Below are 16,360 nucleotides of genomic sequence, written 5' to 3'. Positions count from 1 at the left end.
GGAGGGACGCCATCGCAGAGAGTCCAATCCTGGCCCTGGCCCCAGGGGATGCGGTTGTTTGGGGCAGAGCCCTCATGGGTCATTGGTGCCCTGCTCATCTCTCGGGTGTCAGTCAGTCTGAAGCCCCCAGAGTCACTTGGGAGTTGGGCATGGTGTCTCTTTGAGGTGGGGGAACCCCTGGGGTACCAGAGGAGGGGTGGGGGCTCAGGACTTACCTTCAGCCAGCACTTCTCCATCAGCTGGCTGTTACTGGGATCCTGTATCTTCAGGTAGCAGTCCACAGCCCTGGCGTATTCCCCAGCCTGCTCCCACTGTCGGGCCTGCTCCAGCATGCCCTCCACGCCTCTGCCAGGACCAACACAGGAGGTGAGCCTGTGCTGGGCACGGGGAGATGGTGCAGGGATCCTGGAGGGGCCAGGCCTGGGCATGAGCCCTGCACACAGGGAGAGGCAGGTGTAGGGATGGAGAGAGATTCAGCTGGTGCTGTCTCCTGCCCCTGCCCAGTGCTCAGGGAGGCAGCACGCAACAGGCTTTGAGGCCCCGCCGCAGGGAGCGGGAACTCAGCCAAGGGCTGGACGTCCCTGCACCGGCTCAGCCCAGCGCCCCCAGCCGAACAACCTTGGCCTACCTGGTCCCTTTCTTGGCAGCCTCCTTGTCGTACTCCTCCTGCAGCACCTCCAGCCGGCTGGGGACGTACTCCTTACAGGTCCGCAGGGCGTCGCTCCACATGCCGGCCTCCTGCACCAAACACACCAGAGCCACAGTGGGGAGGGTCTTTGCTCGCCTGCTGGGCTCCCAGGCACCCCAGGGCTGATCCAGCCCTGCCCTAGGGCCCCTGATCCAGCCCCTCACCCCTTCACTGCTACTACCATGGAGGGGACACCACAGCCCCTCGTGAACACCCCCCCCCCACAGCGACACCCACAGCCCCTCCCGATCCAACCCCCTGGTCCCCCCTAGCTACTCACAGGGCAGGGGTTGTAGGTTCCAGGCCCAGACCGAGTTCTCAGGTGGGGGACAGGGGAGGTGGATCCTCACAGAGACACTGAGCTCTCCGGGGTGATGATGGGGGGGTACCCTGGCCAGACATTGAGCTCCCGGGGGGATGATGGGGGGGTTCCATACCCAGACACTGAGCTCTCGGGGGGATGATGATGGGGTTCCCTGCTCAGACTCTGAGCTCTCCGGGGGGATGATGGGGGGTTCCCTGCCCAGACACTGAGCTCTCGAGGTGATGATGGGGGGTTCCATGCTCAGACTCTGAGCTCTCGGGGGGATGATGGGAGGGTTCTCTGCCCAGACACTGAGATCTCAGGAGGATGATGGGGGGTTTCCTACCCAGACACTGAGCTCTGGGGGGGGATTATGGGGGGGTTCCCTGCTCAGACTCTGAGCTCTCAGGGGGGATGATGGGGGGGTTCCCTGCCCAGACACTGAACTCTCAGGAGGATGATGGGGGGATTCCTACCCAGACACTGAGCTCCCGGGCGGGATGATGGGGGGTTCCCTGCCCAGACACTGAGCTCTCGGGGGCATGATGGGGGGTTTCCTACCCAGACACTGAGCTCCCGGGGGAGATGATGGGGGGGTTCCCTGCCCAGACACTGAGCTCTCACGAGGGACGATGGGAGGTTCCCTGCCCAGACTCTGAGCTCTCGGGGGTGATGATGGGGGGTTTCCTACCCAGACACTGAGCTCCCGGGGGAGATGATGGGGGGGTTCCCTGCCCAGACTCTGAGCTCTCGGGGGGTGATGATGGGGGGTTCCCTGCCTAGACACTGACCTCTCGGGGGGATGATGGGGGGGTTCCCTGCCCAGACTCTGAGCTCTCGGGGGGGATGACGGGGGGGTTCCCTGCCAAGACACTGAGCTCTCGGGGATGATGATGGGGGGGTTCCCTGCCCAGACACTGACCTCTCGGGGGGGATGATGGGAGGTTCCCTGCCCAGATTCTGAGCTCCCGGGGGGGATGATGGGGGGGTTCCCTGCCCAGACACTGAGCTCTCGGGGGGGATGATAGGGGGGTTCCCTGCCCAGACTCTGAGCTCTCGGGGGTATGATGGGGGGGTTCCCTGCCTAGACACTGACCTCTCGGGGGGGATGATGGGAGGTTCCCTGCCCAGACTCTGAGCTCTCGGGGGAGATGACGGGGGGGTTCCCTGCCAAGACACTGAGCTCTCGGGGGTGATGATGGGGGGGTTCCCTGCCCAGACACTGAGCTCTCGGGGGGGATGATGGGGGGGGTTCCCTGCTCAGACTCTGAGCTCTCGGGGGGGATGATGGGAGGTTCCCTGCCCAGACACTGAGCTCTCGGGGGTGATGATGGGGGGGTTCCCTGGCCAGACAGTGAGCTCCCGGGGGGGATGATGGGGGGTTCCCTGCCCAGACTCTGAGCTCTCGGGGGGGATGATGGGGGGGTTCCCTACCCAGACACTGAGCTCTCGGGGGGGATGATGGGAGGTTCCCTGCCCAGACACTGAGCTCTCGGGGGGATGATGGGGGGTTCCCTGCTCAGACTCTGAGCTCTCGGGGGGATGATGGGGCGTTCCCTGCTCAGACTCTGAGCTCTCGGGGGGATGATGGGAGGGTTCCCTGCCCAGACACTGAGCTCTCGGGGGGATGATGGGGGGATTCCCTGCCCAGACACTGAGCTCTTGGGGGGATGATGGGAGGTTCCCTGCCCAGACACTGACCTCTCGGGGGGGATGATGGGGGGTTCCCTGCCCAGACACTGAGCTCTCGGGGGGATGATGGGGGGGTTCCCTGCCCAGACTCTGAGCTCTCGGGGGCGATGATGGGGGGGTTCCCTGCCCAGGCACTGAGCTATCGGGGGGATGATGGGGGGGTTCCCTGCCCAGACACTGAGCTCTCGGGGGGATGATGGGGGGGGTTCCCTGGCCAGACACTGAGCTATCAGGAGGATGATGGGGGGTTTCCTACCGAGACACTGAGCTCTCATGGGTGATGATGGGGGGGTTCCCTGCCCAGACACTGAGCTCTCAGGGGGGGTGATGGGAGGTTCCCTGCCCAGACACTGAACTCTCGGGGGGCAAAATGGGGGGTTCCCTGCCAAGACACTGAGCTCTCGGGGGGATGATGGGGGGGTTCCCTGCCCAGACATTGGGCTCTCAGGGGGGATGATGGGGGGGTTCCCTGCCCAGACACTGAGCTCTCAGGAGGATGATGGGGGATTTCCTACCCAGACACTGAGCTCTCGGAGGGGGGATGATGGGGGGGTTCCCTGCCCAGACACTGAGCTCCCGGGGGGGATGTTGGGGAGTTCCCTGCCCAGACACTGAGCTCTCGGGGGTGATGATGGGGGGGTTCCCTTCCCAGAAACTGAGCTCTCGGGGTGATGATGGGGGGTTCCCTGCCCAGACACTGAGCTCTCAGGGGTGATGATGGGGGGGTTCCCTGCCCAGACACTGAGCTCTCAGGGGGGATGATGGGAGGTTCCCTGCCCAGACTCTGAGCTCTCGGGGGGGATGGTGGGGGGATTCCCTGCCCAGACACTGAGCTCTCGGGGGGGATGATGGGGGGGTTCCCTGCCCAGACACTGACCTCTTGGGGAGGATGATGGGGGGGGTTCCCTGCCCAGACACTGAACTCTTGGGGAGATGATGGGAGGTTCCCTGCCCAGACACTGAGCTCTCGGGGGTGATGATGAGGGGTTCCCTGCCCAGACACTGAGCTCTCGGGGGGATGATGGGGGGGTTCCCTGCCCAGACACTGAGCTCTCGGGGGGGGGTGATGGGAGGGTTCCCTGGCCAGACACTGAGCTCCCGGGGGGGATGATGGGGGTTCCCTGCCCAGACACTGACCTCTCGGGGGGATGATGGGGGGTTCCCTGCCCAGACACTGAGCTCTTGGGGGGATGATGGGAGGTTCCCTGCCCAGACACTGAGCTCTCGGGGGGCATAATGGGGGGTTCCCTGCCCAGACACTGAGCTCTCGGGGGGATGATGGGGGGGTTCCCTGCCCAGACATTGAGCTCTCAGGGGGGATGATGGGGGGGTTCCCTGCCCAGACACTGAGCTCTCAGGAGGATGATGGGGGGTTTCGTACCCAGACACTGAGCTCTCGGGGGGGGGAGATGATGGGGGGGTTCCCTGCCCAGACACTGAGCTCCCGGGGGGGAGGATGGGGGGTTCCCTGCTCAGACTCTGAGCTCTCGGGGGGATGATGGGGGGTTTCCTACCCAGACACTGAGCTCTAGGGGGGATGATGGGGGGGTTCCCTGCCCAGACACTGAGCTCTTGGGGGTCATGATGGGGGGGTTCCCTGCCCATATGCTGAGCTCTTGGGGGTGATGATGGGGGGGTTCCCTGCCCAGACACTGAGCTCTCGGGGGCATGATGGGGGGTTTCCTACCCAGACACTGAGCTTTCGGGGGGATGATGGGGGGTTCCCTGCCCAGACACTGAGCTCTCGGGGGGGATGATGGGAGGTTCCCTGCCCAGACTCTGAGCTCCCGGGGGGGATGATGGGGGGTTCCCTGCCCAGACACTGAGCTCTTGGGGGTGATGATGGGGGGGTTCCCTGCCCTGACACTGAGCTCTCGGGGGGGATGATGGGAGGTTCCCTGCCCAGACACTGAGCTCTCAGGAGGATGATGGTGGCTTCCCTGCCCAGACACTGAGCTCCCGGAGGGGATGATGCGGGGGTTCCCTGCCCAGACACTGAGCTCTCGGGGGGGATGATGGGGGGGTTCCCTGCTGAGACACGGAGCTCTTGGGGGTCATGATGGGGGGTTCCCTGCCCAGACACTGAGCTCTCGGGGGTGATGATGGGGGGGTTCCCTGCTCAGACTCTGAGCTCATGGGGGGGATGATGGGGGGTTCCCTGCCCAGACACTGAGCTCTCAGGGGTGATGATGGGGGGGTTCCCTGCTCAGACTCTGAGCTCTCGGGGGGGATGATGGGGGGTTCCCTGCCCAGACACTGAGCTCTCGGGGGGATGATGCGGGGTTTCCTACCCAGACACTGAGCTCTCGGGGGGGAATGATGGGGTGTTCCCTGCCCAGACACTGAGCTCTCGGCGGGATGATGGGGGGGTGCCTTGGCCAGACACTGAGCTCTTGGGGAGAATGATGGGGGGGTTCCCTGCCCAGACACTGAGCTCTCGGGGGGATGATGGGGGGGTTCCTTGGCCAGACACTGAGCTCTTGGGGGGAATGATGGGGGGGTTCCCTGCCCAGACACTGAGCTCTTGGGGGTGATGATGGGGGGTGTTCCCTGCCCAGACACTGAGCTCTTGGGAGTGATGATGGGGGGGTTCCCTGTCCAGACACTGAGCTCTCGGGGGGGATGATGGGGGGTTCCCTGCCCAGACTCTGAGCTCTCAGGGGGAATGATGGGGGGGTTCCCTGCCCAGACACTGAGCTCTCGGGGGTGATGATGGGGAGGTTCCCTGGCCAGACTCTGAGCTCTCGGGGGGGGGAATGATGGGGGGGTTCCCTGCCCAGACACTGAGCTCCCGGGGGGGAGGATGGGGGGTTCCCTGCACAGACTCTGAGCTCTCGGGGGGATGATGGGGGGTTTCCTACCCAGACACTGAGCTCTAGGGGGGATGATGGGGGGGTTCCCTGCCCAGACACTGAGCTCTTGGGGGTCATGATGGGAGGGTTCCCTGCCCATATGCTGAGCTCTTGGGGGTGATGATGGGGGGGTTCCCTGCCCAGACACTGAGCTCTCGGGGGCATGATGGGGGGTTCCCTGCCCAGACACTGAGCTCTCGGGGGGGATGATGGGAGGTTCCCTGCCCAGACTCTGAGCTCCCGGGGGGGATGATGGGGGGTTCCCTGCCCAGACACTGAGCTCTTGGGGGTGATGATGGGGGGGTTCCCTGCCCTGACACTGAGCTCTCGGGGGGGATGATGGGAGGTTCCCTGCCCAGACACTGAGCTCTCAGGAGGATGATGGGGGCTTCCCTGCCCAGACACTGAGCTCCCGGAGGGGATGATGCGGGGGTTCCCTGCCCAGACACTGAGCTCTCGGGGGGGGATGATGGGGGGGTTCCCTGCTGAGACACGGAGCTCTTGGGGGTCATGATGGGGGGTTCCCTGCCCAGACACTGAGCTCTCGGGGGGATGATGGGGGGGTTCCCTGCTCAGACTCTGAGCTCTTGGGGGGGATGATGGGGGGTTCCCTGCCCAGACACTGAGCTCTCAGGGGTGATGATGGGGGGGTTCCCTGCTCAGACTCTGAGCTCTCGGGGGGGATGATGGGGGGTTCCCTGCCCAGACACTGAGCTCTCGGGGGGATGATGCGGGGTTTCCTACCCAGACACTGAGCTCTCGGGGGGGATGATGGGAGGTTCCCTGCCCAGACACTGAGCTCTCGGGGGGATGATGGGGGGTTCCCTGCTCAGACTCTGAGCTCTCGGGGGGATGATGGGGCGTTCCCTGCTCAGACTCTGAGCTCTCGGGGGGATGATGGGAGGGTTCCCTGCCCAGACACTGAGCTCTCGGGGGGATGATGGTGGGATTCCCTGCCCAGACACTGAGCTCTTGGGGGGATGATGGGAGGTTCCCTGCCCAGATACTGACATCTCGGGGGGGATGATGGGGGGTTCCCTGCCCAGACACTGAGCTCTCGGGGGGATGATGGGGGGGTTCCCTGCCCAGACTCTGAGCTCTCGGGGGCGATGATGGGGGGGTTCCCTGCCCAGGCACTGAGCTATCGGGGGGCTGATGGGGGGGTTCCCTGCCCAGACACTGAGCTCTCGGGGGGATGATGGGGGGGTTCCCTGGCCAGACACTGAGCTATCAGGAGGATGATGGGGGGTTTCCTACCGAGACACTGAGCTCTCAGGGGGGGTGATGGGGGGGTTCCCTGCCCAGACACTGAGCTCTTGGGGGGATGATGGGAAGTTCCCTGCCCAGACACTGAGCTCTCGGGGGGCAAAATGGGGGGTTCCCTGCCAAGACACTGAGCTCTCGGGGGGATGATGGGGGGGTTCCCTGCCCAGACATTGGGCTCTCAGGGGGGATGATGGGGGGGTTCCCTGCCCAGACACTGAGCTCTCAGGAGGATGATGGGGGATTTCCTACCCAGACACTGAGCTCTCGGAGGGGGGATGATGGGGGGGTTCCCTGCCCAGACACTGAGCTCCCGGGGGGGATGTTGGGGAGTTCCCTGCCCAGACACTGAGCTCTCGGGGGTGATGATGGGGGGGTTCCCTTCCCAGAAACTGAGCTCTCGGGGTGATGATGGGGGGTTCCCTGCCCAGACACTGAGCTCTCAGGGGTGATGATGGGGGGGTTCCCTGCCCAGACACTGAGCTCTCAGGGGGGATGATGGGAGGTTCCCTGCCCAGACTCTGAGCTCTCGGGGGGGATGGTGGGGGGATTCCCTGCCCAGACACTGAACTCTCGGGGGGGATGATGGGGGGGTTCCCTGCCCAGACATTGACCTTTCGGGGAGGATGATGGGGGGGGTTCCCTGCCCAGACACTGAACTCTTGGGGAGATGATGGGAGGTTCCCTGCCCAGACACTGAGCTCTCGGGGGTGATGATGGGGGGGTTCCCTGCCCAGACACTGAGCTCTCGGGGGGATGATGGGGGGGTTCCCTGCCCAGACACTGAGCTCTCGGGGGGGGTGATGGGAGGGTTCCCTGGCCAGACACTGAGCTCCCGGGGGGGATGATGGGGGGTTCCCTGCCCAGACACTGACCTCTCGGGGGGATGATGGGGGGTTCCCTGCCCAGACACTGAGCTCTTGGGGGGATGATGGGAGGTTCCCTGCCCAGACACTGAGCTCTCGGGGGGCATAATGGGGGGTTCCCTGCCCAGACACTGAGCTCTCGGGGGGATGATGGGGGGGTTCCCTGCCCAGACATAGAGCTCTCAGGGGGGATGATGGGGGGGTTCCCTGCCCAGACACTGAGCTCTCAGGAGGATGATGGGGGGTTTCCTACCCAGACACTGAGCTCTCGGGGGGGGGGATGATGGGGGGGTTCCCTGCCCAGACACTGAGCTCCCGGGGGGGAGGATGGGGGGTTCCCTGCTCAGACTCTGAGCTCTCGGGGGGATGATGGGGGGTTTCCTACCCAGACACTGAGCTCTAGGGGTGATGATGGGGGGGTTCCCTGCCCAGACACTGAGCTCTCAGGAGGATGATGGGGGATTTCCTACCCAGACACTGAGCTCTCGGAGGGGGGATGATGGGGGGGTTCCCTGCCCAGACACTGAGCTCCCGGGGGGGATGTTGGGGAGTCCCTGCCCAGACACTGAGCTCTCGGGGGTGATGATGGGGGGGTTCCCTTCCCAGAAACTGAGCTCTCGGGGTGATGATGGGGGGTTCCCTGCCCAGACACTGAGCTCTCAGGGGTGATGATGGGGGGGTTCCCTGCCCAGACACTGAGCTCTCAGGGGGGATGATGGGGGGATTCCCTGCCCAGACACTGAACTCTTGGGGAGATGATGGGAGGTTCCCTGCCCAGACACTGAGCTCTCGGGGGTGATGATGGGGGGGTTCCCTGCCCAGACTCTGAGCTCTCGGGGGGGATGGTGGGGGGATTCCCTGCCCAGACACTGAGCTCTCGGGGGGGATGATGGGGGGGTTCCCTGCCCAGACACTGACCTCTCGGGGAGGATGATGGGGGGGGTTCCCTGCCCAGACACTGAACTCTTGGGGAGATGATGGGAGGTTCCCTGCCCAGACACTGAGCTCTCGGGGGTGATGATGGGGGGGTTCCCTGCCCAGACACTGAGCTCTCGGGGGGATGATGGGGGGGTTCCCTGCCCAGACACTGAGCTCTCGGGGGGGGGGGGGTGATGGGAGGGTTCACTGGCCAGACACTGAGCTCCCGGGGGGGATGATGGGGGGTTCCCTGCCCAGACACTGACCTCTCGGGGGGATGATGGGGGGTTCCCTGCCCAGACACTGAGCTCTTGGGGGGATGATGGGAGGTTCCCTGCCCAGACACTGAGCTCTCGGGGGGCATAATGGGGGGTTCCCTGCCCAGACACTGAGCTCTCGGGGGGATGATGGGGGGGATCCCTGCCCAGACATTGAGCTCTCAGGGGGGATGATGGGGGGGTTCCCTGCCCAGACACTGAGCTCTCAGGAGGATGATGGGGGGTTTCCTACCCAGACACTGAGCTCTCGGGGGGGGGGATGATGGGGGGGTTCCCTGCCCAGACACTGAGCTCCCGGGGGGGAGGATGGGGGGTTCCCTGCTCAGACTCTGAGCTCTCGGGGGGATGATGGGGGGGTTTCCTACCCAGACACTGAGCTCTAGGGGGGATGATGGGGGGGTTCCCTGCCCAGACACTGAGCTCTTGGGGGTCATGATGGGGGGGTTCCCTGCCCATATGCTGAGCTCTTGGGGGTGATGATGGGGGGGTTCCCTGCCCAGACACTGAGCTCTCGGGGGCATGATGGGGGGTTTCCTACCCAGACACTGAGCTCTCGGGGGGATGATGGGGGGTTCCCTGCCCAGACACTGAGCTCTCGGGGGGGATGATGGGAGGTTCCCTGCCCAGACTCTGAGCTCCCGGGGGGGATGATGGGGGGTTCCCTGCCCAGACACTGAGCTCTTGGGGGTGATGATGGGGGGGTTCCCTGCCCTGACACTGAGCTCTCGGGGGGGATGATGGGAGGTTCCCTGCCCAGACACTGAGCTCTCAGGAGGATGATGGGGGCTTCCCTGCCCAGACACTGAGCTCCCGGAGGGGATGATGCGGGGGTTCCCTGCCCAGACACTGAGCTCTCGGGGGGGATGATGGGGGGGTTCCCTGCTGAGACACGGAGCTCTTGGGGGTCATAATGGGGGGTTCCCTGCCCAGACACTGAGCTCTCGGGGGTGATGATGGGGGGGTTCCCTGCTCAGACTCTGAGCTCTTGGGGGGGATGATGGGGGGTTCCCTGCCCAGACACTGAGCTCTCAGGGGTGATGATGGGGGGGTTCCCTGCTCAGACTCTGAGCTCTTGGGGGGGATGATGGGGGGTTCCCTGCCCAGACACTGAGCTCTCGGGGGGATGATGCGGCGTTTCCTACCCAGACACTGAGCTCTCGGAGGGGAATGATGTGGTGTTCCCTGCCCAGACACTGAGCTCTCGGCGGGATGATGGGGGGGTGCCTTGGCCAGACACTGAGCTCTTGGGGGGAATGATGGGGGGGTTCCCTGCCCAGACACTGAGCTCTCGGGGGGATGATGGGGGGGTTCCTTGGCCAGACACTGAGCTCTTGGGGGGAATGATGGGGGGGTTCCCTGCCCAGACACTGAGCTCTTGGGGGTGATGATGGGGGGTGTTCCCTGCCCAGACACTGAGCTCTTGGGAGTGATGATGGGGGGGTTCCCTGTCCAGACACTGAGCTCTCGGGGGCATGATGGGGGGTTTCCTACCTAGACACTGAGCTCTCGGGGGGATGATGGGGGGTTCCCTGCCCAGACACTGAGCTCTCGGGGGAGATGATGGGGGGTTCCCTGCCCAGACTCTGAGCTCTCAGGGGGAATGATGGGGGGGTTCCCTGCCCAGACACTGAGCTCTCGGGGGTGATGATGGGGAGGTTCCCTGGCCAGACTCTGAGCTCTCGGGGGGGGGGATGATGGGGGGGTTCCCTGCCCAGACACTGAGCTCCCGGGGGGGAGGATGGGGGGTTCCCTACTCAGACTCTGAGCTCTCGGGGGGATGGGGGGTTTCCTACCCAGACACTGAGCTCTAGGGGGGATGATGGGGGGGTTCCCTGCCCAGACACTGAGCTCTTGGGGGTCATGATGGGGGGGTTCCCTGCCCATATGCTGAGCTCTTGGGGGTGATGATGGGGGGGTTCCCTGCCCAGACACTGAGCTCTCGGGGTCATGATGGGGGGTTTCCTACCCAGACACTGAGCTCTCGGGGGGATGATGGGGGGTTCCCTGCCCAGACACTGAGCTCTCGGGGGGGATGATGGGAGGTTCCCTGCCCAGACTCTGAGCTCCCGGGGGGGATGACGGGGGGTTCCCTGCCCAGACACTGAGCTCTTGGGGGTGATGATGGGGGGGTTCCCTGCCCTGACACTGAGCTCTCGGGGGGGATGATGGGAGGTTCCCTGCCCAGACACTGAGCTCTCAGGAGGATGATGGGGGCTTCCCTGCCCAGACACTGAGCTCCCGGAGGGGATGATGGGGGGGTTCCCTGCTGAGACACGGAGCTCTTGGGGGTCATGATGGGGGGTTCCCTGCCCAGACACTGAGCTCTCGGGGGTGATGATGGGGGGTTCCCTGCTCAGACTCTGAGCTCTTGGGGGGGATGATGGGGGGTTCCCTGCCCAGACACTGAGCTCTCGGGGGGATGATGCGGGGTTTCCTACCCAGACACTGAGCTCTCGGAGGGGAATGATGGGGTGTTCCCTGCCCAGACACTGAGCTCTCGGCGGGATGATGGGGGGGTGCCTTGGCCAGACACTGAGCTCTTGGGGGGAATGATGGGGGGGTTCCCTGCCCAGACACTGAGCTCTCGGGGGGATGATGGGGGGGTTCCTTGGCCAGACACTGAGCTCTTGGGGGGAATGATGGGGGGGTTCCCTGCCCAGACACTGAGCTCTTGGGGGTGATGATGGGGGGTGTTCCCTGCCCAGACACTGAGCTCTTGGGAGTGATGATGGGGGGGTTCCCTGTCCAGACACTGAGCTCTCGGGGGCATGATGGGGGGTTTCCTACCTAGACACTGAGCTCTCGGGGGGATGATGGGGGGTTCCCTGCCCAGACACTGAGCTCTCGGGGGAGATGATTGGGGGTTCCCTGCCCAGACTCTGAGCTCTCAGGGGGAATGATGGGGGGGTTCCCTGCCCAGACACTGAGCTCTCGGGGGTGATGATGGGGAGGTTCCCTGGCCAGACACTGAGCTCTCGGCGGGATGATGGGGGGTTTCCTGCCCAGACACTGAGCTCTCGGGGTGATGATGGGGGGGTTCCCTGCCCAGACACTGAGCTCTCGGGGGGATGATGGGGGGGTTCCCTGCCCGGACACTGAGCTCTTGGGGGTGATGATGGGGGGGTTCCCTGCTCAGACTCTGAGCTCTCGGGGGGATGATGGCGGGTTCCCTGCCCAGACACTGAGCTCTCGGGGGGATGATGCGGGGTTTCCTACCCAGACACTGAGCTCTCGGGGGGATGATGGGGGGGTTTCCTGCCCAGACACTGAGCTATTGGGGGTGATGATGGGGGGATTCCCTGCCCAGACACTGAGCTCTTGGGGGTGATGATGGGGGGTGTTCCCTGCCCAGACACTGAGCTCTTGAGGGTGATGATGGGGGGGTTCCCTGCCCAGACACTGAGCTCTCGGGGGCATGATGGGGGGTTTCCTACCCAGACACTGAGCTCTGGGGGGGATGATGGGGGGTTCCCTGCCCAGACACTGAGTTCTCGGGGGGGGGATGATGGGAGGTTCCCTCCCCAGACTCTTAGCTCCCGGGGGGGATGATGGGGGGTTCTCTGCCCAGACACTGAGCTCTTTGGGGTGATGGGGGGGGTTCCCTGCCCAGACACTGAGCTCTCGGGGGGGGATGTTGGGAAGTTCCCTGCCCAGACACTGAGGTCTCAGGAGGATGATGCGGGGGTTCGCTGCCCAGACACTGAGCTCTCGGGGGGATGATGGGGGGTTCCCTGCCCAGACACTGAGCTCTTGGGGGTGATGATAGGGGGGTTCCCTGACCAGACACTGAGCTCTTGGGGGTGATGATGGGGGGGTTCCCTGTCCAGACACTGAGCTCTCGGGGGGATGATGGGGGGTTTCCTACCCAGACACTGAGCTCTCAGGGGGATGATGGGGGGTTCCCTGCCCAGACACTGAGCTCTCGGGGGGCATGATGGGAGGTTCCCTGCCCAGACACTGAGCTCTCGGGGGGATGATGGGAGGTTCTCTGCCCAGACACTGAGATCTCGGGGGGGAATGATGGGGTGTTCCCTGCCCAGACACTGAGCTCTCGGGGGGATGATGGGGGGGTGCCTTGGCCAGACACTGAGCTCTTGGGGGGAATGATGGGGGGGTTCCCTGCCCAGACACTGAGCTCTCGGGGGGATGATGGGGGGGTTCCTTGGCCAGACACTGAGCTCTTGGGGGGAATGATGGGGGGGTTCCCTGCCCAGACACTGAGCTCTTGGGGGTGATGATGGGGGGTGTTCCCTGCCCAGACACTGAGCTCTTGGGAGTGATGATGGGGGGGTTCCCTGTCCAGACACTGAGATCTCGGGGGCATGATGGGGGGTTTCCTACCTAGACACTGAGCTCTCGGGGGGATGATGGGGGGTTCCCTGCCCAGACACTGAGCTCTCGGGGGGGATGATGGGGGGTTCCCTCCCCAGACTCTGAGCACTCAGGGGGAATGATGGGGGGGTTCCCTGCCCAGACACTGAGCTCTCGGGGGTGATGATGGGGAGGTTCCCTGCTCAGACACTGAGCTCTTGGGGGGGATGACGGGAGGTTCCCTGGCCAGACTCTGAGCTCCCGAGGGGGATGATGGGGGGTTCCCTGCCCAGACACTGAGCTCTCGGCGGGATGATAGGGGGTTTCCTGCCCAGACACTGAGCTCTCGGGGGGATGATGGGGGGGTTCCCTGCCCAGACACTGAGCTCTCGGGGGCATGATGGGGGGGTTCCCCGCCCAGACACTGAGCTCTTGGGGGTGATGATGGGGGGGTTCCCTGCTCAGACTCTGAGCTCTCGGGGGGGATGATGGGGGGTTCCCTGCCCAGACACTGAGCTCTCGGGGGGATGATGCGGGGTTTCCTACCCAGACACTGAGCTATTGGGGGTGATGATGGGGGGATTCCCTGCCCAGACACTGAGCTCTTGGGGGTGATGATGGGGGGTGTTCCCTGCCCAGACACTGAGCTCTTGAAGGTGATGATGGGGGGGTTCCCTGCCCAGACACTGAGCTCTCGGGGGCATGATGGGGGGTTTCCTACCCAGACACTGAGCTCTGGGGGGATGATGGGGGGTTCCCTGCCCAGACACTGAGCTCTCGGGGGGGGATGATGGGAGGTTCCCTCCCCAGACTCTTAGCTCCCGGGGGGGATGATGGGGGGTTCCCTGCCCAGACACTGAGCTCTTTGGGGTGATGGGGGGGGGTTCCCTGCCCAGACACTGAGCTCTCGGGGGGGATGTTGGGAAGTTCCCTGCCCAGACACTGAGGTCTCAGGAGGATGATGGGGGGGTTCGCTGCCCAGACACTGAGCTCTCGGGGGGATGATGGGGGGTTCCCTGCCCAGACACTGAGCTCTTGGGGGTGATGATGGGGGGGTTCCCTGACCAGACATTGAGCTCTTGGGGGTGATGATGGGGGGGTTCCCTGTCCAGACACTGAGCTCTCGGGGGGATGATGGGGGGTTTCCTACCCAGACACTGAGCTCTCAGGGGGATGATGGGGGGTTCCCTGCCCAGACACTGAGCTCTCGGGGGGCATGATGGGGGGTTCCCTGCCCAGACTCTGAGCTCTCGGGGGGGATGATGGGGGGGTTCCCTGGCCAAACACTGAGCTCTTGGGGGTGATGATGGGGGGGTTCCCTGCCCAGACACTGAGCTCTTGGGGGTGATGATGGGGGATTTCCTACCCAGACACTGAGCTCTCAGGGGGATGATGGGGGGTTCCCTGCCCAGACACTGAGCTCTCGGGGGGGATGATGCGGGGTTCCCTGCCCAGACACTGAGCTCTTGGGGGGGGATGATGCGGGGTTCCCTGACCAGACTCTGAGCTCTCGGGGGGGGATGATGGGAGGTTCCCTGCCCAGACTCTGAGCTCCCGGGGGGATGACGGGGGGGTTCCCTGCCCAGACTCTGAGCTCTCGGGGGGGATGATGGGGGGGTTCCTGCCCAGACACTAAGCTCTCGGGGGGGATGATGGGGGGTTCCCTGCCCAGACACTGAGCTCTTGGGGTGATGATGGGGGGGTTCCCTGCCCAGACACTGAGCTCTCGGGGGGATGATGGGAGGTTCCCTGCCCAGACACTGAGCTCTCGGGGGGATGATGGGGGGTTCCCTGCCCAGACACTGAGCTCTAGGGGGGGAGGATGGGGGGGTTCCCTGCCCAGACACTAAGCTCTCCGGGGAATGATGGGGGGTTCCCTGCCCAGACACTGAGCTCTCGGGGGGATGATGGGAGGTTCTCTGCCCAGACACTGAGCTCTCGGGTGGATGATGGGAGGTTCCCTGCCCAGACACTGAGCTCTCAGGAGGATGATGGGAGATTCCCTGCCGAGACTCTGAGCTCTCGGGGAGGATGATGGGGGGGTTCCCTGCTCAGACACTGAGCTCTTGGGGGTGATGATGGGGGGGTTCCCTGCCCAGACACTGACCTCTCGGGAGGATGATGGGGGGTTCCCTGCCCAGACACTGAGCTCTGGGGGGGATGATGGGGGGTTCCCTGCCCAGACACTGAGCTCTCGGGGGGGATGATGGGGGGTTTCCTACCCAGACTCTGAGCTCTGGGGGGGATGATGGGGGGTTCCCTGCCCAGACTCTGAGCTCTCGGGGGGGATGATGGGAGATTCCCTGCCGAGACTCTGAGCTCTCGGGGAGGATGATGGGGGGGTTCCCTGCTCAGACACTGAGCTCTCGGGGGGGATGATGGGGGCGTTCCGTGCCCAGACTCTGAGCTCTCGGGGGGGATGATGGGGGGGTTCCCTGCCCAGACACTGAGCTCTCAGGGGGGATGATGGGGGGTTCCCTGCCCAGACACTGAGCTCTCGGGGGGGATGATGGGGGGGTTCCGTGCCCAGACTCTGAGCTCTCGGGGGGGGATGATGGGGGGGTTCCCTGCCCAGACACTGAGCTCTCGGGGGGGATGATGGGAGGTTCCCTGCCCAGACTCTGAGCTCTCGGGGGGGATGATGGGGGGGGTTCCCTGCCCAGACACTGAGCTCTTGGGGGTGAGGATGGGGGGTTCCCTGCCCAGACACTGAGCTCTCGAGGGGGATGATGGGGGGGGGTTCCCTGCCCAGACACTGAGCTCTCGAGGGGGATGATGGGGGGGGTTCCCTGCCCAGACACTGAGCTCTTGGGGGGATGATGGGGGGTTCCCTGCCCAGACACTGAGCTCTCGAGGGGGATGATGGGGGGGTTCCCAGCCCAGACACTGAGCTCTCGGGGGGACGATGGGGGGGTTCACTGCCCAGACTCTGAGCTCTCGGGGGGGATGATGGGGGGTTCCCTGCCCAGACACTGAGCTCTTGGGGGGGATGATGGGGGGGTTCCCTGCCCAGACACTGAGCTCTCGGGGGGGATGATGGGGGGTTCCCTGCCCAGACACTGAGCTCTCGGGGGGATGATGGGGGGTTCCCTGCCCAGACACTGAGGTCTCGGGGGGGAATGATGGGGGGTTCCCTGCCCAGACACTGAGCTCTCGGGGGGATGATGGGTGGTTCTCTGCCCAGACAC

The 16,360-nt window shown here is 64.5% G+C and overlaps 1 protein-coding gene across 1 annotated transcript in view; it reads right to left on the bottom strand.

Moving 5' to 3' along the window:
* The window catches only part of IFT172 (intraflagellar transport 172), a 129,116-nt gene that overhangs the window by 21,390 nt on the left and 91,366 nt on the right, over window positions 1–16,360 (bottom strand). Inside the window, exons 34-35 of the mRNA XM_030554343.1 lie at window positions 629–738; window positions 90–345 (exon numbers count right to left, since the gene is read on the bottom strand). Of these exons, the coding sequence (XP_030410203.1) occupies window positions 90–345; window positions 629–738 (366 nt within the window). The remainder of the gene's footprint in view (window positions 1–89; window positions 346–628; window positions 739–16,360) is intronic.

Source organism: Gopherus evgoodei, chromosome 3 (genome assembly GCF_007399415.2).
Source record: "Gopherus evgoodei ecotype Sinaloan lineage chromosome 3, rGopEvg1_v1.p, whole genome shotgun sequence".
NCBI classification, from domain to species: domain Eukaryota; kingdom Metazoa; phylum Chordata; order Testudines; family Testudinidae; genus Gopherus; species Gopherus evgoodei.
Note: the sequence above shows the minus strand (reverse complement) of the source record. Positions and strands in the feature narration are given on the sequence as shown.